Here is a 23,653-nt window from a genome sequence, read left to right as displayed (position 1 = left end):
CATGTAGACACCAAGCATTCAATCATGTAGACACCAAGCATTCAATCATGTAGACACCAAGCATTCAATCATGTAGACACCAAGCATTCAATCATGTAGACACCAAGCATTCAATCATGTAGACACCAAGCATTCAATCATGTAGATACCAAGCATTCAATCATGTAGACACCAAGCATTCAATCATGTAGATACCAAAGCATTCAATCATGTAGACACCAAGCATTCAATCATGTAGACACCAAGCATTCAATCATGTAGACACCAAGCATTCAATCATGTAGACACCAAGCATTCAATCATGTAGACACCAAGCATTCAATCATGTAGACACCAAGCATTCAATCATGTAGACACCAAGCATTCAATCATGTAGATACCAAGCATTCAATCATGTAGATACCAAGCATTCAATCATGTAGACACCAAGCATTCAATCATGTAGACACCAAGCATTCAATCATGTAGATACCAAGCATTCAATCATGTAGACACCAAGCATTCAATCATGTAGACACCAAGCATTCAATCATGTAGACACCAAGCATTCAATCATGTAGACACCAAGCAATCAATCATGTAGACACCAAGCATTCAATCATGTAGACACCAAGCATTCAATCATGTAGACACCAAGCATTCAATCATGTAGACACCAAGCATTCAATCATGTAGACACCAAGCATTCAATCATGTAGACACCAAGCATTCAATCATGTAGACACCAAGCATTCAATCATGTAGACACCAAGCATTCAATCATGTAGACACCAAGCATTCAATCATGTAGACACCAAGCATTCAATCATGTAGACACCAAGCTTTCAATCATGTAGACACCAACATTCAATCATGTAGACACCAAGCATTCAATCATGTAGATACCAAGCATTCAATCATGTAGACACCAAGCATTCAATCATGTAGACACCAAGCATTCAATCATGTAGACACCAAGCATTCAATCATGTAGACACCAAGCATTCAATCATGTAGACACCAAGCATTCAATCATGTAGACACCAAGCATTCAATCATGTAGACACCAAGCATTCAATCATGTAGACACCAAGCATTCAATCATGTAGACACCAAGCATTCAATCATGTAGATACCAAGCATTCAATCATGTAGACACCAAGCAGGTTAACCAAGAAGTAAGGTCCTGGATATGACCTTAAACTATGTGACGATGGTGAGGCCCCAGCTTGCGGGCTTTGGGGAGTGTGGAGCCACTCTTTAATTGCCATTGCTCCCAGGTCCACTCTGACCCGGCGTGGTAGTACCTGTTAGGGTTCCAACTATGGGTTAAATAGAAACCGACTTAAAAGAAAAACAAAACGAATGTACTCTAAAAAATCGTTCTTCAAAATTACTAGATTCGGCATTAAATAACCTGAAAAGGGTTGATATGCCGTAAAACAAAAACAACCAACCAAGAAGTAAGGCCTTCAAAAGCCCAAATAGTGTAAGAAGAAGGTACAAGGCTGACTGATAAAAAAAATCTAAAAATTTAATGGTTTAATTTTTATTTATTGAAAAGGGGGGGGGTATTATTTGCTTTAGACAACAACATGAAAAAGTGGTCAAAAAACAAATACATAACAAATAAATGTTTACCAAAGGCAAGATAAGTTACTCTTATACCTACTTGGATAAGTTTTTGGTGTTTTAACTTATTTTAAAGCGTTTATTAAGTTTGAAATGCTAGTAATGCTGAACGCTTAAGTTAAAACAACCAAAAATACTGATAGAAATCCAATAAATGTCACAGTGATATTTGTTATTTATTTCTTGATTACTTTTTTCCGTTTGTTGTATAGAGTAAAACATGCCCCCCCCAACAAATAACAATGCGTTTGAAAACAACTTACATTTGAGTATTTGTTTGCTTGAGGGTTTGATCTTCTCATCTGGGAGTGAGTGGAGGACGATAAGCCAATCCATAAACTGAAAACAAAAACAAAAAGGCATAGAATCCGTTGAATTTATATGCTGTGTGGATTTAGGAAAAGAATCACAAAATTTCATAACATCCCGACAATAATTATAAGAAAATGTGCAGCTGCAAAAAGAATTGTCGTTTATAACATGAACATGCTTCATGATGCATGTTTGGCAGCGGTGCATAAACGCACATAATGAATTGACAGATCTGTGATGGGAAAAACATTCAGCTAAAAGAGAAACCCATCCACAAAATTTATTAGTTTTTTTGAAAACGTAATCATTTGTTTTAGATTTATTATTTTTATTATTAAAAAAAAAATTAAAAATAAAATAACTGACTGTATAAATATGTTAACATGTAGGTGTGAATTGTTCGTAAATAGCTGGTTTGTGCGTATTAACTTACAACAGACCTTAAAAGCCACACTTTAGAGAATTGATTACTAGGCAATAAGTTCATATAAAAGTTTTCCTATAATGACGAGACACGTTATGGTTTGAATCACCATGAATAAATGAATTGAATACTTTGCTAGAATAGAATCCTGCATCTCCCACCTCAACTTCCCACCAAAGAATTTTGAAAAAGAACTCATAGATTCACATTTGAAAACAGTTTAGACTAATGGCCTGATGACAATGGATTTCAAAAGAAATCATGGCTGAAACATGTCTGCACATATGTGGCCAATAGTGTTGCATAAATAAAGTAATTATAGATATATATATAAATGAAATACTAGTGCAGTAAGAATACAGGTTGTATAATACTGTAAAATTAAGTTCAAATAAATATTAGTATTAATATTTACTAGCAGTTCAGTCCGGCTTTGATCGGGCCCTACGTACTGTTCATAAATTGCCCTATGTGTGAATACCCTTTATGTAAAATTTGAAATGTTTAGTCGTAAAATTGTCTGATTAATTTGGTAGAGACAAATCGTTGAACTTTGACCCCTTGATAGCCAAATTTCTGCCCAAAAACTGATTAAAATTTTTTTTCCAAATTTCAATCTCCCTTATGTCAAAATCTTGAGTATATAGACTGAAAATTGACAGAGTAGTTTGGTAGGGAAATGTAGACACACAGACAATTTCACTTTTATAGATATATAGATAAGATGATCCTAGGCAGATAAAGAAAGCTCAGTATGTAAGATATAGCAATAATATAAATGGAAATTTTAGTTAAATCATGTATAATTACAACAATAATTATTGTTACGGAGTACAGGTAATTATTAGTCTTTTCCTTTAATAATCATCTGTACTCCGTTGTTAAGCACTAAATTTTGTTGTAATTTTTTTTTTTTTACACAGTGATCACCACTTATCAAGGCCCGGAAGCCACTCAGGGATAAGGGTTATTGCAAGTACATTACGTTAGTGTGGAGATTTGATGAAGTGTTTACTTAAGGGGGCGGTTCATTAGGAATTTGTTAACATTGGACTTGAACACATCCAAGTTGTAGTCCGGTGGGAAGCAGGCAGACGGAACAGAGATCCACAGGCATGCAGTTCTAAGAAAGAAGCTTTGTTCATGGAATCCGCGTTTTGATTTAGGCACAGATATAGAGTGGGGGAAATTTTTGACAGTGGATTCAGCTAGACGGGTGTTTTTCGTGAAAGATTGGCGAGGGGGGGGCAGAGATTGGAGTTCAGACGAGTACCTGCCATGGAAATAACAATGAAACAAGGATAGGCTCGCAACGTCTCTTCTGTGGGAGAGAGGTTGCAGGGTAGAGAAAAGGGCATCCCCCACTAAGCCACGAAGTCTATTTTGTACTCTGTCAAGGCAGGATAGGCTGTTTTTAGCAGCTCCTGCCCAGATATGGCAACAGTATTCCATCCTTGGACGTACTTGGCTTTTATATAGATAGAGAATTGCATCAGTAGTGAGATATCTTCTGGAGCGGTAGAAGGATCCCACCATCTTTCCAGCGACCTTGGCAACAGACTTGATGTACGTGTTCCATTTCAGATCAGGAGTAAAGGTCAAACCCAGAAGCTTGTCAAAACACGGGGCCTCACCCAGATGAGAGCCATCCATCACAATTGATGCCAGATGGGGATCAGAGCGTTGATGATGTAAGGATAGGAGTTTGGTTTTGGATGCATTAAAGGTAACCAGCCACATCTTCCCCCACTGAACCACATGCTCGAGATCAGAGGAGAGAGAATCAGAGAGAACTTTGTCATTTACAGCCTTTGATGTGTTGCCGTAGATGGTCGTGTCATCAGCATAGATGTCAACGAATGATTTAAGTATGTGTTTAGGGAAGTCATTGATGTAGATCAGGAAGAGAGTTGGGCCTAGGATTGACCCCTGAGGGATTCCAGCATTTATATTGCAGGCCTCCGATTTTTGTCCATCTACCACTACTCTTATGAGCCTAGCGGAGAGAAATGATTTAATGATTGAGAAAACATTTCCAGTTATACCGTAGCTGGAAATCTTGTGAAGTAGACCCTTATGCCATACCTTGTCGAAGGCCTTTGATATGTCAAGAGCAATTGCCCTAGAAAGGAAGCCTTTGTCAAGAGATTCACTAATCCTGTGGGATATAACCGTCAGCACATCTGCGGTAGATCTTGCAGAGCGGAAAACATATTGTATGTCACTAAGAAGGTTATTCCTGCTGAGGTGGTTGACTATTTCTCTATTTAATATGGATTCCAGCAACTTACTCATAACACTTATTGGTCTGTACTGAGAGGGAGATGACTTATCACCTGAATTCTTAAATACAGGGCAAACTGATGAGGTCTTCCAGGGAGTCGGAAAGCACTTCTCCTTAAGGCGGCGCTTAAATAGTTTCGTAAGTATGGGAGCAAGTTCTGGTTGCAGCTTTTTTAACACTATAATTGGGATGCCATCAGGGCCAGTTGCTTTACTGGAATCTAGGTTCTTGATTAGCTTGGCGACCTCATGCACGGATATTTGTATGTTACCTAGCTTGTTCTGTGTTATAGGAGGAAATATGGGGAGTTGATGGCCTTCGTCGCATAGGGTAGAATTAGCTGCAAAGTTCTTTGCAAATAGTTTGGCCTTGTCTGACGCTGACGAGATGACCTCTGATCCATTGATAATGGTTGGGATAGAACGCACACTTCTGTTCAGGATCCTATTTGTTATTTGCCAAAACTGGTGGGAACCAAGCCGCTGATCAGCTACCTTTGATTTAACAGACTGGGCATATAGCTCTCTTGCATTTTTTATTACTCTTTTACAGTGGTTGCTTGCAGTCCTGAAAGCAGCTTTAGTCTCAGTGCATCTATTACGTTGGTAGCTATGGAAAAAGTGATTTCTGTGCGCGATAGCAGCAGCACATTCTGGGGAGAACCATTTTTAGATGGTATGAATTGGTCTATGCCTACAATTAACCATTCGGTCAGATCTGATACTATAGAGGACACTTCCTTTTTAAACATGGAGTGCAGAGGTAAATCAGATATGAATGTACGGAAGCTATCCCAGTCAGCCATAGAGTATCGGTATACAGTATGGTGGAGGCGTATGTCTGGGGGCTTCTTACATTTTGTTTTTATCTTAACTGATACGACGAAGTGGTCGGAGGATCCTAGAGGAGAATGAACGGAACATGAACATAGTTCAGGGGAAGTTGAGAGAAAAAGGTCTAGGAGGCTTGCATATTGACCGGATGTATCGGGCACACGGGTGGGTTCGCGAACAATCTGAGTGAGGTCATAAGCAATGGCAAAATCATGACAAAACCTCCCCTCATCATCTGTCTTATTTGAATGGGTCAGCCATTCCACGTTATGGACGTTGAAGTCACCACAGATGTGGATGTTAGCCGAGGGATGTGAAGACAGTATGTGGTCTATTTTCTCAGATATGCTCTTAAAGATAGTAACTCCGCTGTTGTGGGGCCTATAGGGGGCAAATATAAATGCAGTGGTGTTAGCAAGTGCAACCCTGAAGCACATATAGGGTAAATTAGGATCTTCTCTAGAGATATCCCTGCCACACGGGAAGCCATCCTTAATGTAGGCACATATTCCATGCTCATGGCGATCTTGGGTGTCAGATTTAGCTGTTAAGTTAGAGTATCCGTTAATTATGAACTGATGCGACGGAGTGGTCGGAGGATCCTAGAGGAGAATGAACGGAACATGAACATAGGGAAGTGGTTGGCCCTATTCCAGTTTCACTTAGAAATAATATGTCCGGTTTCGTCTCCTGTAATTGTGGAATAGGTCGGCATACTTGGTTAGAGCAGTACAGAGAGGGAAAGTAAGAGAGAAAAAGGACATTTTTTTTTTGTAGCACACGAAGAGGTAAAGCCGTAACAATTACCCACTAGTATGGCATTGAGAGGCCCCACCAGAGACTACTGCATGGTCCAGATCCACTCACCAAATGGCAATACAGTAGTCCCAGTACTTTGCGCCTGCTGATAGGACAGCCTCCTTAGTGGTTAATCCAAGGTTCGGGTCCCTGACTATCAGGCGGATAACGTCAGCCCAGACAAAACGTTTACCTCCAGCACCCTTACTAGTGACATGGCCACAAGGACAGACAGAGACAGAAAAATTTCCGACATCTCAGACTACTGGTCACCAAGTACTACCGACCTTTAAGCAGCTTTTTCTTCACCCTTTGTCAGAAAAATCACTCATTGAATGAGGACTGAGGGACAAAAAAGGAGAAGCGAGAGTTACTGGAGCTGCCGATAACACATCCACTGTATTATGTACTCTCCATTAAAAAAAAAAAAAAAAAAGAAAGGGGGGGGGAGGAAGGGAATGGGTACAAGTGACTTATTTATATCTAAGTAGTAAGTCCGGTGCTAAGTTAACAATTCAGGACACTTTTGATGATAATCTCCCCTCTCATATTAATGGGTGGAAGTTTGTCGTTATCTATCGAGTTTGAATCATTAGAGTTTCACCTTATAATTAATTAAAATCCAATAATTAACTATTATCAATTTGTAAAGTCGGCTTAATATTAATTTACATTCGAGTTTAGATAATTATTCAAGGTTTTACTTTAGGAGGTTCGTTATACATAATTTAACTAAAAATTTCCATTTATATATATATATATATATATAGTATCTCTGTAGCTATAATTCAAAATAGTAGCCTTTCATGTCCAAGCAACACTGTGCATCCTTTGAGGTACCTACCTGAGAAGCCTGTCCTGCCTTGACAGAGTACAAAATAGACTTCGTGGCTTAGTGGGGGATGCCCTTTTCTCTACCCTGCAACCTCTCTCCCACAGAGGAGACGTTGCGAGCCTATCCTTGTTTTATCGTTATTTCCATGGCAGGTGCTCGTCTGAACTCCAATCTCTGCCCCCCCCCTCACCAATCTTTCACGAAAAACACCCGTCTAGCCGAATCCACTGTCAAAAATTTCCCCCACTCTATATCTGTGCCTAGATCAAAACGTGGATTCCATGAACAAAGCTTTTTTCTTAGAACTGCACGCCTGTGGAACTCTGTTCCATCTGCCTGCTTCCCACCGGACTACAACTTGGATGTGTTCAAGTCCAATGTTAACAAATTCCTAATGAACCGCCCCCTTAAGTAAACACTTCATCAAATCTCCACACTAACGTAATGTACTTGCAATAACCCTTATCCCTGAGTGGCTTCCGGGCCTTGATAAGTGGTGATCACTGTGTAAAAAAAAAAAAAAAAAGAAGCAAGATCAATTCTGCTCAATATCAAAGCAACCAGATACCCTGTTCAAGGTCTACCATCACTACGAATGTAGGGGAGAGAATTGCAGTTGATCTAGATCTATGTTGATACAAATTACTGAAAATCTAAACCCCAGAAACAAATTATTGTTTGCTGTTCTTTTAACCTCCTCGTATAATTATAGTTATCAGAAAAGAAAAGATAGTGAAAGAAGCCGTGGACATCACCGTTGAATGAGCCAACTACTAGGTGTAGAATTAAGATTAACTATTTTCACACCATGACATTCATTTTTGGTGGACTTGAAAAAACATTAACATTCATTTTTGGTGGTGATAAAAAAAAATATTCATTTTTGGTTGGGTAAAATATTTACCTATGCAAACAGTGAAAAAAAAAAACAAGTATAAAATTTGATACAAGCGAAAATATTTGAAAGAAATAATAAAAAGCAAGACTTGCCTTTGGAAGAACCGGCTTCCATGGTTCCTTGTTCATTCTGGAAATGTAAGATGGCATCAAGTGTAGCCAAAAGTCTGGCTGGTTTTGCAGGTAGACGGAACAGGGGAACTCTTGCACATAACTTTTGTTGTTATTGACAAGATCAGCCATAAAAAGTGGATGTTGGCCAGCGACAGCTGCAGCCACTGAAGTGTTCACCCAGGAGCAGGCGGCTGCACAAACGATGCGGATGGCAAAATCGAATGCCTAAAATAAAATCAAACAAAAAAAAAAAGAAAACGTATTTTTTTAATTTTTAAACATTATATTCAATGAAACAATATTCAATGAAAAAAAGCAAATAAAAAGAAAAAAAAGGAAAGGAAAAAAAAGCAAATAAAAAGAAAAAAGGAAAGAAAAAAAAGAGAAAATAAAAAAAAAAAGAAAGCAAAAAAGAAAAAGAAAAAAAAAGAAAGGTATTGTTTTTATTGTTCACAATAACGTTATATATTGGGACCCTACACGAGTAAGTAGAGATTATGTTAACTAGTATGAATTTTGGCAAGTATTACATGAAGTACATGCCAGGATAACCTGGCAGGAAACGGAAATAGACCCAGTGCAGCTGGCATGATTAATGCAAGGAATCAAAGGATAGTTTCCTAGACAAAAGCTTGAAACACACGTGTTGAATGAGATGACAGAGATTACATCACGGGCCTTGATAAGTGGTGATCACTGTGTAAAAAAAAAAAAAAAAAAAAAAAGAACAGTTTCTAAGCAGGTTGAGCTGAAAAGCAGACAGACATGATGTGTCCAAAAATGTAGGCATCTAAATGAATATTTTCTCAAGGCTTTGTTTGTTCGTCTTCCATTTTAAGGCTAAATAAGAAAATTAATTAAGTAATTTACGTAGTCTCTCCCTCAAAGAAAAAAAAACTCTTTGAATAAAACCTTTGAAATCCCAACAAGTCTCCATTGCTTTAAGACTGAGTAGATTTGTCTCAAGTTAAACAGGAGATGACAACCACTGTGTTCTGATCTCCTTACTCCTCTCACACGTCTCATCATCCCTCACAGATTCCCTTGACTCTCTTATGCCACTCAAAAACTGATGTCCGATTCATGCAAGATAGTCTGAAGCAGATTGAATTTTTGAAATTCACTAGCTGTGACAGTAAGGCTTTAGTAGGGTGTATTCCAATTCCTGTTGTAGCTGTTCATTTGGGCTTGAAATCATATGAAATGTATAGTAATAACATACTGAATTTTCAAGAGTCTATGACAATTTTACATCCCTGTACAAATAAGTCTGGAAACTTATTGAAGGCACCTCGTACCTTAGAAAAAAAAAAGCGGTCAAGTTTTTTAAACTTTGACTCCAATTATGACCCCTTAACATTTATTGTTTTGGGCTCAAATCAAGTTATTAAGTTAGATCTATGTCCAAGGAACCTATATCTAAAATTTCAAGTATTTAGACCAAAAATTGGCGGAGGAGTTTGGTAGAGTTCTCAAAGGTCAAATCGTTGAACTTTGACCCCTTAACAGCCAAATTTCTGTCCGAAAACCGATCACAAAGATTTTCCCAAATCTCAGTACCCTGTATATCAAATTTCGAGTCTGTAGACTGAAAATTGACAGAGTTATTGCGTAGGGAAATGTACAGAGACACACACACAGACACATTCACTTTTATATATATATAGATTATACATTTTGCAATGTTAAATTTTTAGGTTGGGGCCCGAGGAAAATTAGCTGAGATAAGATGTAAATAAAGGGAGACATTAATTGAAATAAATCTTTAACCAACTCGAGACACACTTCCCATTTCCCGAGAATCAATGAGGATTGCTGTAACTTCTTGCCCCAAACTCTGTTCCTTTATTTTTTTAATTTCTCGAGTTAGAAGTTAAGTTAGAAATAAAAAATACAATAATTTGTGAGACTTGCAGGAGAGTGCTGGTGAACGATATCAGGGTTTACCCATACAGAATACAGATGCTGCAGACATACAGCCTCAGACAAGAAGCAGAGGAGGGATATGGCAGTAAAGATGCTTGAGGAGATCGAGGAGACACCAAGTTTCCTTAATCTCCTTTGGACCTCAGATGAAGCCCACTTCCATCTTGATGGAAAGGCGAACTCCAAGGCAAATGTCTTCAGGGGGTCCTCCAGACCCAATGAAGTAGCCACCAAGCTCCTGCACTCTCCTAAGTGCATGGTGTGGGCATCATCGCACCAATCTTCATCGAAGAATCTGGCACAGCAGTGACAGTCACCAAGGAGCGGTATGTGGAGTTCCTCAAAACCTTCAAGAGTGAGCTCCAAACCATCTACCCATTGCTCATGAGCAAGTTCTGGTTCCAGCAGGATGGAGCAAGTTCTCACACCTCAAACCTGTCCCGAGATTGGCTGAAAGAGAACTTTGGAGCGATCAGTCTCAAGACTGCTTTTGAGTGGGCAACCCATAGCCTGGACCTAAGTTCCCCAGATTTTTTGGGGGCTATCTTAAGGACAGAGTCTACGCAGGGAAACCCAGAACCATCACGGAACTCAAGGAAGCCATCAGCGAGGAGATGAGAGCCATTACCAATTCGGTCTGTAAGAATGTCATTGATAACTTCGTGCTGCGCCTCAAGAAATGCGCGGAACTAAATGGAGGCCATCTAGAACATATGCTGTAGAACGGAGAAAAAAAGGCCAAAGACCCTAGTGTTTTGATGTGATGTTTTGAATATAATAAACTAGTTATGACCAAAGTTTAATTTCATTCGGACAAAACACTAAGAAACGGGGCCTAATTAGAGTTGGGGCCTGTTTTTTTGAGTCACCATATATATATATATGTGTGTGTGTGTGTGTGTGTGTATATATATATATATATATATATATATATATATATATATGCATAAATTGGATTCTTTGCATAGATTAGCATTGTAAATTAGCATTGCTGCATTCATTTTGTATACATGTTAGGCTGTTTCTTTTTTTTTCAATAATATGGCATGTGAGATTTGTTAGTGAAAAGAACATTTCCAATTCAAAATTAGATTCTGTTGATGATGCCATCTACAACATATGCTGTAGAACGGAGAATAAAAGGACAAAGACCCTAGTGTTTTGATGTGATGTTTTGAATATAATAAACTAGTTATGACCAAAGTTTCATTTCATTCATACAAAACACTTAAGAAACGGGGCCTAATTAGAGGTGGGCCCGTTTTTTGAGGGTCACCATATATATATATATATATCTATATATATAAAAATGTAACTCTTGGTTCGTTCGCAATTAATAGTCTAAAAAACCACTGGACGGATGGCTTCCACGTTTTGGTATAATATGTTTACTATATCCATGTGTGTTTTTATATATTTCTTTTTAATTATAACATTATACTTAATTTTTCTATGATAAATAGGTGGTTTTCTTTGTACCGATAGGCCATTTTTTTTATTTAGGGACAATTATTTATTACCACTTCCTGTCACGTGACCAGTGTTTCCAATTTAGCGGTTTTCCTGCTAGATCTGGAAATTTCGTTTGAATCTAGCGGGGAATTCTAGAAAATCTGGAGATATTTTGCACCCACACACCCACAATTTTAGATTAAAAAATAAAGAAAAGCACTTAAAAATACTTTAAAACATAAAATAAACTCATTCATGTAAGTAAAAAAAAGTAGCATTTATTGCCTTTGGTAAAGATTATTTATTGATTATTTGTTTTGTTTTTCACCTTTTCACATTCTTAAATCTCGCTATAAAATCGATTTTTCCACGTACATTTTCGGTGGGGTGGGGGTATTACAACCTCCGAAGTTTATTTTAAAATATGATCTAAGCAATCCCGCTTAATTTAGAAGTATTTAATCGAAAATTGTAAAAAGCAAGAAACAACAGCAAAAAAAAAACAAAAAAAAAACTTATACGAATACAGTAGAATTTAATTATCCACCAACCTAAATACTTTTAACATGCTAAAACAAAGTTTTTTTATTTTTCTAATTTCAAAATATGTTGCACCATTATTGTGATGTTTAATTTACAGCATATTTCAATTTAACTTTTATTATAAAAAGTTTGAGTTTAAGATTTGTTTCTTGCAAAAAAAAAAAAAAAAAAATACCCTCTCTGAAAAAAACAGATAAAACTAGCTGATAAAATATATAAGCCTTCTGGGGAGCTAACCGCTTCAATATAATTCCAGAAACATATAGTAAGAAAACACGGAACATTTTATATATTGAATATACTATATTTATAATTTTTTTAGTGTAGAAAGTTAAAATATGGAGTTTTTTTTTTGGGGGGGGGGTGAATTAGCGATTTTTAAAAATTTCAGATGATAAAAGTTAAAAATCTAGCGATTTTCTGGACATTTCTTTCTCCTGACCTCGCGGATTTTTTTTAAATGTTAGAAAAGGATATTTTGGTCTCACAGGCTTAATGTAAACATAATGTGTTTGCAATATCGGTAAATTTTCAATGGGTTTAATCACATGATTATTGATAATGTAACCACGTGATTGAAATTTGATTTAAATTAACCGCACGTGGTCGCTTTGCTATCAAATATTCATCGGAAAATGGTAGGACATACAATAAATGCCGACGCTCAAAGTGTATGAACATTTTGACCCTTCCCTTTACTTAAAAATTCACTAAAAATCAGGAAATTAACCAATTTTAATGAAAATTTCAGTATTTATCAAATAATGATTGCAGAATATAATGAACTAATTATTTTTACTTAACTCTTAGTGAAAATGTTTTATTTTGATTAAACAAAAAATACCTTTACTAAAGTTATGGTTTTCAGTAGTAAATAAAAAACGTAAGAATTTATTTTTGCTTTTTTTATATAAATAAAGCATCGTAATTTATAACAATAAAAAATAATTTTTACAGGAACATTCCGAAAAAAGCCCCTAAAGTCCGTATTAATGAATTCGAAGAAAAATAAATTTCTCACATACTATCAGGAAATAAAAGATTCAATTAGATTCCTATTTCAGTCACCTAAATTATTTAGGGTGAAATGAGTTGAGGAATTTATAGCCAAACCTAAATATTTTTTTTTTGCTTAAAAAAAATAGCATTAATACAGTAAGTTATGTAAAATTTGCATAGAATGCTCTGCTTTACGGTTGTTGTAAAAATGGAACAGAAATTTGAATTTTGTTCCCTTTTAAATTCGGTACATTTTTACATTACGTCCAACTCATCGTTCACATTCGACACGTGAACTTTTATAGCTTTTCAGGTATGCTGGCAAGGATAGGGGTATCTATTCCGAAAGCCGTTCTAACATCGGTAGATTGGTAGGTGTATCAGAAATTTTGTGAAAAATAGTGAATAATTCCACCCCGTCTTTCCGAGCTTATAACTCCTCGAAAAATGTAACTCAAGCTCTAATTTTTTTTTTCAATTAAAGGAGCAAAGACCAAGGTTTCATTACAAAAAAAAAAACAAAAAACAAACAACGTGTTTTTTTTTAAAAAAAAAGGTTTTAAACTTCGAACTTTACAGGTAAATTTCTAAAAACACTACTTTTTTTTGTTTTTAATTTGAATATATTATTTATTGACCTTTTCTCTTCAATTTCTGATATATAACACTTTGGTGAGTAAATTAATTATTTACTTTTTAATAGACATTTCAAAATGGGAAGTGTGAATTATTCGACCCCCTGTCTTTCCAAGCTTATAACTACTTGAAAAATGTAATTCAAGCCCTAATTTTTTTTTTCAATTAAAAGAGCAAGGACCAACGTTTCATTAAAAAAAAAACAAAAGAAAAAACAACGTGGTTTTAAAAAAAAAACTTCGGACTTTACAGGTAAATTTCTAAAAACACTACTTTTTTTGTTTTTGATTTGAATATATTATTTATTGACCTTTTCTCTTCAATTTCTGATATATAACACTTTGGTGAGTAAATTAATTATTTACTTTTAAATAGACATTTGAAAATGGGGGGGCGTGAATGTAAAAAAAAACGTTTGTCTAAAATATTATATTCAGTTATTGGAAAGAGCATAAAATTTCACATTGATCCTGAAAATATTGTAAAAATAGAATCAATAGAAAAATTTTGATAGATTTATAAAGTTTAAAAATTGAAAAATATTGAGTTCGTAAAATTCATTACTGTTTTTTAAAAAATAAAAAAAATATTTCTATTACTTTTAAAATAACTTTAATAGTTTATTTTGGAAGTATAATCCATAATGAAAATAAACAACCCACTTTTAAAAGAGAAATTACGAGGTTTTATATTTTATTCGCAATTTCGTGATAGGGGTGTCAAAAATTCTGATACATCTACTAGATTGGAGTGTTTATTTGTTGTAAACATACCCGACAACCTATAAATGTCGACATTTCCAATGTGAATGGTAAGCTGGACTTATGTAAAAAATAACAAAAAGATATACCAAACTGACTTTTTCGTTTAAAAATGGAATTATTTCCCTTTCGTTATTAACTTTTTTTTTTTTTTTTTTAAATATTTTGTGTTTTATATACATAAAGTACAATTGTTGAATGTTACTGTTTTGATTATATTCGTTTGGGGGGCACAATTAAAAAATTAAGAAAGATTAAAACGGAGCGAAATTTAAGTTTCCAGTCCATTTTTACAACAACCATAAAACAGCGCATACTCAGCAAGTTTTATTGTAATTTATAAGCATAATGTTGAAACACTAAATCAACATTTTATTTATTTTTCTGCATAATTAATGATGGAAGTATTTTTCTGTTTATTTTCTGAACATCTGTTAAAAAAAAAAATAATTTGTACATTCTCATGAAAAAAAGAATCAAACTTTTCTCTACATTCACATAACTATTTGCAGTGTTCATGTAAAACATTCATCTGTTCTTTTTATAATAAAACTTCCGTTTTAAAATAGAAACGTTTACTGCCAAATTTCTTTAAAAAAAAAAAAAGTGCAAGTTTTCCTGAAAAAAAAAAACTTTCACCTAACCATTTATGGTAAAAAATTAATCTATTTTTTGGGGAAAAAATAACTTTTATTGATTAAAAAAATTACAAAAAATAATAAAAGTAAATAAACGAACAAAATGCAATTTTTCTTGAGGAATGTGTTCATTTTAACAAACTGAACCACAGCAACGCATGGCCGGGTACAGCTAGTATATATATATATGTTACATGATAAGGGCTGTCCCCTTTTCATGTAAGTATAAAAATAGAGAGATTACTTAAAATGAAAATAAAATGAGAGAAAGCAGAAATCGAACCCTGGACATAAGTTTTAAAGAACAATAGGTTTAAATAGAATGTCCAGTAAATTGTTAATTCTGATGAAATAAATAATAAACTATTCAATTGTTAGAAAGAATGTGGATAATAAAATATGGGTTAAATAAATTAGATATGTAGGTTGAATTCCTTTGTAAAAACATCAAAGAAAAAATAGGTTATTGGGAAATCATAATATCGGAAACGTGCGACTCGCGCATGTGATGGCACATGAGTTTGATCACGTTGGCCGGACATGCATGGATTTCTCAATATAGGAAGTGAGAGTTAGTTAGTTAGAGACAGTCAGTGAGAAACTCAGAGCGGGTCTGGGAATTCGAACGTTTAGGAAGCGAGACGATCACTTTGAAACTAAAATGTGAAGCTTTGTATTCTTGATGATGAAAACCACGGTCGGTCGTGACGAAATAAACCCATCATGTGTTTTATAAAACGTTGTCTTGTCTTATGATTCTACAAAAAGGTAAATTGAATTGTATTATATGTCTATATATCTGTGTTATAAAATGTCATTACATACACGTCTCAACATCTCATATCCACAATGTGAATCTACATCTCATGTCTACACAATATCTGAACAGTGAACACTATCTCATCATTCTAAGAGCTTTCTTCTTCTACACGTCTAAGGAATGAACATTTAAAAAATAGGAACAATCTCTCTAAGTCTCTTACAACAACATCTCATTATCTCTAAGACTCTCTTTTAATGAAACCCCTAAAATATAACATATATATATATACATACATAAATTGGATTCTTTGCATAGATTAGCATTGTGAATTAGCATTGCTGCATTCATTTTGTATACATGTTAGGCTGTTTCTTTTTTTTTTCAATAATATGGCATGTGAGATTTGTTAGTGAAAAGAACATTTCCAATTCAAAATTGGATTCTATTGAAAAAAAAAAAATTTCCACTAGAAATTATGTTGATGTGTTCAAGGAAGTGACATCACAAACACGAAATCAAGGTAAAAAAATAGCAAAAAGTTGGATGTAGTATGTTGGCTTCTGTTTGAAATTGAGAACAAACGTTTTGTAGACTAGGGGGAGATACTAAAAATGTAATATTACTGTAAGCTTAGGGCAATTCTTCTTAATAATAATCATAATAATATTAACAATATTATTATTACTTCTTCTTAATAATAATAATAATAATAATAATAATATTAACAATATTATTATTTATTCTTAATAATAATATTTACAATATTATTATTCTTAATAATAATATTTACAATATTATTATTAATTCTTCTTAATAATAATCATAATAATATTAACAATATTATTATTAATTCTTCTTAATAATAATCATAATAATATTAACAATATTATTATTAATTCTTCTTAATAATAATCATAATAATATTAACAATATTATTATTAATTCTTCTTCTTAATAATAATAATAATATTAACAATATTATTATTAATTCTTCTTAATAATAATCATAATAATATTAACAATATTATTATTAATTCTTCTTAATAATAATCATAATAATAATAACAATATTATTATTAATTCTTCTTAATAATAATCATAATAATATTAACAATATTATTATTAATTCTTCTTAATAATAATCATAATAATAATAACAATATTATTATTAATTCTTAATAATAATCATAATAATATTAACAATATTATTATGATTATTATTATTAATTCTTCTTAATAATAATAATAATATTAACAATATTATTATTAATTCTTCCTAATAATAATCATAATAATAATAACAATATTATTATTAATTCTTAATAATAATCATAATAATATCAACAATATTATTATCAATTCTTCTTAATAATAATCATAATAATAATAACAATATTATTATTAATTCTTCCTAATAATAATCATAATAATATTAACAATATTATTATTAATTCTTCTTAATAATAATCATATAATATTAACAATATTATTATTAATTCTTCCTAATAATAATCATAATAATATCAACAATATTATTATTAATTCTTCTTAATAATAATCATAATAATATTAACAATATTATTATTCAGCTCAATGTCCATTTTACATGCTGGCAAGTGTTGAACAGCTTTTAGAAATTAACTTCCAAATTAACTGTTTTTTTAACTACTATAGAGTCATTGTTTATTAAGGCCTGGAGGCCACTCAAGGATGATCAATAGTGGTAGAAATTAATTATTAAAGAGGACAGCTCAACAAAAACTTGCTTACATTGAACTTGAAAATGACAATATTATAGTCAACTGGGAAGTAGCTCCACAGCATTGTGTTCCACAGAAGAGCAGTTCTAGGGAAAAACTCTACTCATGAAATTTTCTCTGGTCTTTATCCGTCTTTCTCTCAAATTAACGCTGCATTCTGTCTCAGACAAAAGTTTTGTTTTTTTATTGCATTTTCACTCCAAACCAGGCACAGTGCCACTTTGATGTAGGGGGCTACTATCTGGGATATAATTTACAGGGATACTATGTAGGGAGTTGAGCAGCAAGATGTCTGCTTACATTACACTTGAACTTCTGCATGTCAGTACAGTCAGAGAAATAAATTCCAAAGTCTAGCAGTTCTAGGGAAGAAACTATTAGACTAGAAGGCTTTCTGGCATCTGGGGATCTCTACTGTAAAGAGGTGGGATTTTGCTGCCTGTTGAGGGTATTTACGTTGATGAAAAAGATTTCAGTGCACGATTAGAAGAAAATGGATTTCTTTACTTACGGCAGATGGATCAGTAACATCATCCGATAACTTGATGACGCCTATTGCCAAATTCCGAGTGTGTCCAAGGAGTTCCAGGAACCACTGAAGACACTCCATGTTTTCAGTTCCACGTAGAGCACACCGATAGAAAGTTTGTGCCAAAAACATCAACGACAAATTGTACAAGGATTCCGATCTAAAAATAGATTAAAAACATATTTTGGAAAATGTCTTCTTTGAATTGCGCAACCATCCCCATTCAACAACAAATGCCAAACCCAACATTGTTTCTATGATCTTCTTCATCTTCTATTCTGGTTCTGGCCATGTTGTTATCTCTCACATTGGCAGCGACTGAGGAGAGTGCGCATGGGTTCACAAGTATAAAAACATAAGATAAAACAAAAAAAGCACAAAAAACACAAACGCAAAAACACGTTCTGCAAATATTAGTTACACTCTGGGTGTGTGTGTGTGTGTCTGTGTGTGTGTCTGTGTGTGTGATATCATTGACAAGCTACATGCTAACGTCTACATGTATGTTCTATCGAGGCCGTATTCGTCAGTTCATGTAAGCTAATTTCAATTTCCTAAAGTACTCTCGATCTGTTCCAAATAATGACCTGCCTTCAACTGTACCAAACTCACAACTCCTCAACTATCTTCAACTGTCACAAACCCAAAACTGTCCATAAACTGTCCCTACTCTTGTAAATTTCATTGCCACTTCTAAAAATAATTCTAACATATATTAACCGTTTATGACCTGAATTATGATGGAGATGATTAAAAAAAAATACTGAACGTAAGCAATGGACAGTTGCAATCTGGAGATATCTGGCATCTACTCAGATACTGAACTAATACGTACAAGATGTGTTTGAATCAATTTTAATTTGAATATCACCTTAACAGTGATGAATTTCTTAATGATATACAAAAAAACTGTTAAGACCTCGTGTTCATACAAATACAACAGTAGAATGATAAAAATGAAAACGTGTTAAAAAAAATTTGAATAAAAAAAAAAAAAGATTTCTTCAACAAAAATCACGGCAAATAGTTCATAATAATAAATGACTTCATTATTTCTTTTCCAGTCCAATCTATTTATTGCTCTTCCCAAATTTGTTACTGAAATCTTGAATTTGTTTCTAACTTTTTACTCTCTTTTCCAATCATGTTAGCAAATACACACGTTCACTCCATGATTAGCCCTTTACGATATAAATTATGATGGAGATGATTTAAAAAATATTTGTTAATTTTAGATGGCAGCATACTGAATGTAAGCAATGGATAGTTGCAATCTGGAGGTATCTGGTATATATCTAGATATTGAACTAATACGTACAAGGCGTGTTTGAATCAATTCCCACTTTATTTATGCTGTTATATTCATTTATTTACGACTGAACGAATTAGTTCAACCAGGTCATAAAGGGGTAATACCAATCTTTTATTTCCATTACTGTCACACTTTGATTAAAAATCCTATTTTAGCTTTCTTCTGTGTTATTTGGTGGGCAACTTCCTATACCTTTGTTCTGTTGATAAACTTATTTCCTCTTTCTTTTTTTATTTCCCAACACTTAGTTGGGAAGAGAGGATCATCGACAGCATCACAGAATAATTAAACAGAATTTCAGGAATTATGAAAATTATTTATTCAACTAAGATGGTGTGAAAATAGACTAACTTTAAAGCTTTTTTTAATTAATGATAATCTTGATAATCACATTCACTTTGGATCAATCAGATTTTCATTATTGCAAATTATGTTGATAGCTGAAAATAATGAGTTTAACATAACACTACACTCAAAACTCAATGTTTTCTCAAATGCAAACACAAATATTTTTAAACCAATTTACAGACGGATATTTTTGCTGTCAAACTTTTTCGTTCATTAATAATTTCATTATCGAATTTAACAAAAATTCTTAAATTAAATAACTATTCAGAAATTTTCCACTTAAAAAGAAAACATCTTTCCAAAAATCATATTTACAAAATTTGTTTTATTTAGGATTTTGTGTAACGAGTTGTAATTTTGTTCCATTCGCATGCTATTTCGGAAAAATATCTATTCCAGTGTTCATAAGTCAGGTGTGGACCACGGCAAGAAGAAGCAACCAAAAAACAACAACAGACTAAAAGTATGTCCATCTATCTGTGCGCAACACACACCTGAAATTTTATTGCTGTCACTGATAGAATATTTGGACTGCAGTTAGCAGTCAAAGGCTAAACATGTTTAAAATGTCATATGTCCTATTTATTGTGTTAAACTGCACGCCTGTGGAACTCTGTTCCATGTGCCTGTTTCTCACCTGACTACAACCTGGATGTCTTCAAGTCCAACGTTAATAAATTCCTAATGAACCGCCCCCTTAAGTAAACACTTCATTAAATCTCCACACTAACATACTGTACTTGCAATAACTCTTATCCCTGAGTGGCTTCCGGACCTTGATAAGTGGTGACCACTGTGTAAAAAAAAAAAAAGAAGAACTGTATGTGATCTTAACATTGAATGTTGGGCTGTTGCATCTTGATTGCTCACAATAATAAGAACAAAACATATGATCCAAAAAGAACCACATGTAAATACACATATAAAATATGCATTGATACACAGTATATAACATATTTTATATTGGAATCCTTTGAGATGAGTAATTTGTGTATTTATTTATTTGCGAAGTGTTATTCTCATCTTCATAGTTTTTGTTGTTCTTTCACCACGTTTCGGCCAACTATTCCTCTAACCACCTGAAGAAAGCCAGAGGAATAGTTTGCCGAAATGTGGTGAAACAACAATTCTGAAGATAAGGATAACAGTCTGCCAATAAATCCAATCTATAACATTCCTAACGTTCACAGATTAACACTCTTTGCTCCTTAAAAAATAATGAGATTTTACTTGTTTAAGGCGATTATGTAGAACACCCTGAAAAAACTTGGTAAAAAAAAGGAATCAGGTTACCATATAAATTTACCATAAAATAATTCCCCATTTCCAGGTAATTCTAGCGTTTTAGGGCAGTTAACCAAGTTTTTATTTTTGCTATATAAGACAAATTTCTCTGCATTTTTTTCGGTAGAGGTTCTACTTTTTTTTTGGCAATTATGTGAGGCTTTATAAAGATACTTCATTTGAGAGGTGGTTGTCACTTGAACTAAGGATAAGTGATAGAGTCAAGGAAAGAATTTTTATGGGGACTAATAACTCGGACCTAGGGTTAGTCGTAGGTTAAGTAATTATTTTGCTTACTGACCTTTAAGCATAAGCATCCCCAGAAAAAAAAAAAAACAACAAAAAACCAAAAAACCCACAAAATTTATCTCTCACAGCAAAAAAATATTTGGTTAACTGTTCTTAGGAGTGGCTCAGAAACTGAGGATTTTTTTACATTAAATTTTGCAAGTATGAAAGCGAAAAGGTTGCAGGGAAGGTGTTGGGAATTTTTTATTTATTTTTTAATAAAATAATTTAAATATTTGTTTTAATTTTATCTTATTTCTATTTAATAATGATTTATTTATTATTAGGTTTTATTTATTTATTTATACTGTTAACGAACGCTTTTTTGTTTTTATTTGGTTTTTTGAATGTCGGAATTTGAAGGATAAGGTTATCTCCCTTTGACTATTTTAAATACGTGTGTATTTTATTTATTTTTTTTTTTTATTAATAAGATAAAATAAAAACAAATATTTAAATTATCTTTTATTTATTTTCACTAATGATTTATTTAGTTTTTATTATTTATTATTTTGTTTTATGCTCGATTTCTATAAAACTGTTTTTTTTTTAGACGAGCACTCTTGTTACATTTTAATTTTATTTTTTATGTGTTATATTTTTACTATATTAAACGAACGAACTAAAAATTCTTATTTGTCATTCATTTTATTAATTTTTTCAATTTGAAAATTTTTGTGTAATAGCCAGATTTAGAGAAATTATTTAAAAAGTTTTTGTTTTTGATATGAGTTTAAGTTGTTTAGTATTTTTTTATGGATGGATCGAGCCTCCAAAATATATTTAAGTATTTTGTTTTATTTAAAAAAAAAAAATATGTACGGGTCGCATGGACAATGCCCCCTATATATAGATGCTATTTACGGGTTAGACGAAGCCTCCAAAAGATTTTTTTAAGTTTTACGAGCCCATAATAATATATTTTACAGATCAGACGAAGCCCCTGAAAAATTTGTTGAATTTTAACAAGCCCTTAATAATATATATTTACGGACCAGACTGAGCCCGCCAAATAATATATATTTTTTTCCTTTTAGTACACGCCCTCAAATAATATATACAGACTGGTCCGAGCCCTTTAAATAATATATATATTTATGGATCGGACAAAGCCTGCAATAATATATAAATTTTTTTTTGTTTACTATGAGTTATGACGAACCCCCAAAATAATATATATGTTACGTGTTTGTGTGTCTAGAGGTGTTCACAGCAACATATTATTTAAATAAAAAAAAAAAGTGAAAAGGTTGGTTGGTTGGTTGATTTTGTTTTACGGCATTTCAACTCTTTTCAGGTTATTTAATGCCGAATCCAAAGATTTTGAAGAACAATTTTTTTGATAGAATATATTTGTTGTTTTCAAGTCGGTTTCTATTTAACCCATAGTTGGAACCCTAACAGGTACTACCACTCCGGGTCAGAGGGGACCTGGGAGCAATGGCAATTAAAGGGTGGCTTCACACTCCCCAAAGCCGGCAAGATGGGGCCTCACCACTGGATATAGTTTAAGGTCATATCCAGGACCGAGAGTGAAACGAAAAACAGAGAATAAAGTTATAAAAAGAAGCTTTGCTCATGGAATCTACGGGATAGGCTGTTTTTAGCAGCTCCTGCCCAGATGTGGCAGCAGTACTCCATCCTTGGACGTACTTGGCTTTTATAAAGATAGAGAATTGCATCAGTAGTGAGATATCTCCTGGAGCGGTAGAAGGATCCCACCATTTTCCCAGCGTCCCTGGCAACAGATTTGATGTACGTGTTCCATTTTAGATCAGGAGTAAAGGTCAAACCCAGAAGCTGGTCAAAACATGGAGCCTCTCCAAGACGAGAGCCATCCATTTCAATTGATGCCAGATGAGGATCAGTGCGTTGATGATGTAAGGATAGAAGCTTGGTTTTGGATGCATTAAAAGTGACCAGCCACCTCTTCCCCCATTGTACCATGTGCTCAAGATCAGAGGAGAGAGAATTAGAGAGAACTTTGTCATTTAAGGCCTTTGATGTGTTGCCGTAGATGGTCGTGTCATTAGCATAGATGTCAACGAATGATTTAAGTATGTGTTTTGGGAGATCATTGATGTAGATCAGGAAGAGAGTTGGACCCAGGATGGACTCCTGAGGGACTCCAGCATTAATACTGTGGGCCTCTGATTTCTGCCCATCAACCACTACTCTTACAAACCTATCGGAGAGAAATGATATTGAGAAAACATTTCCAGTAATACCGTAGCTGGAAATCTTGTTAAGTAGGCCCTTATGCCATACCTTATCGAATTCCTTCGATACGTCAAGAGCAATTGCCC

General features: G+C 33.7%; 1 protein-coding gene across 1 annotated transcript in view; it reads right to left on the bottom strand.

The window, feature by feature from the left end:
* Nucleotides 1–1,802: 1,802 nt before the first annotated feature.
* The window catches only part of LOC145273796 (focadhesin-like), a gene marked incomplete at its 3' end in the record, with an annotated part of 71,694 nt that continues 49,843 nt past the window's right edge, over nucleotides 1,803–23,653 (bottom strand). Inside the window, exons 14-16 of the mRNA XM_080127131.1 lie at nucleotides 18,098–18,275; nucleotides 8,088–8,333; nucleotides 1,803–1,950 (exon numbers count right to left, since the gene is read on the bottom strand). Of these exons, the coding sequence (XP_079983257.1) occupies nucleotides 1,803–1,950; nucleotides 8,088–8,333; nucleotides 18,098–18,275 (572 nt within the window). The remainder of the gene's footprint in view (nucleotides 1,951–8,087; nucleotides 8,334–18,097; nucleotides 18,276–23,653) is intronic.

The sequence above is a fragment of the Euprymna scolopes genome, unplaced genomic scaffold (genome assembly GCF_053919585.1).
Source record: "Euprymna scolopes isolate OS-2025 unplaced genomic scaffold, ASM5391958v1 sca177, whole genome shotgun sequence".
Taxonomy (NCBI): Eukaryota; Metazoa; Mollusca; class Cephalopoda; order Sepiida; family Sepiolidae; genus Euprymna; species Euprymna scolopes.
Note: the sequence above shows the minus strand (reverse complement) of the source record. Positions and strands in the feature narration are given on the sequence as shown.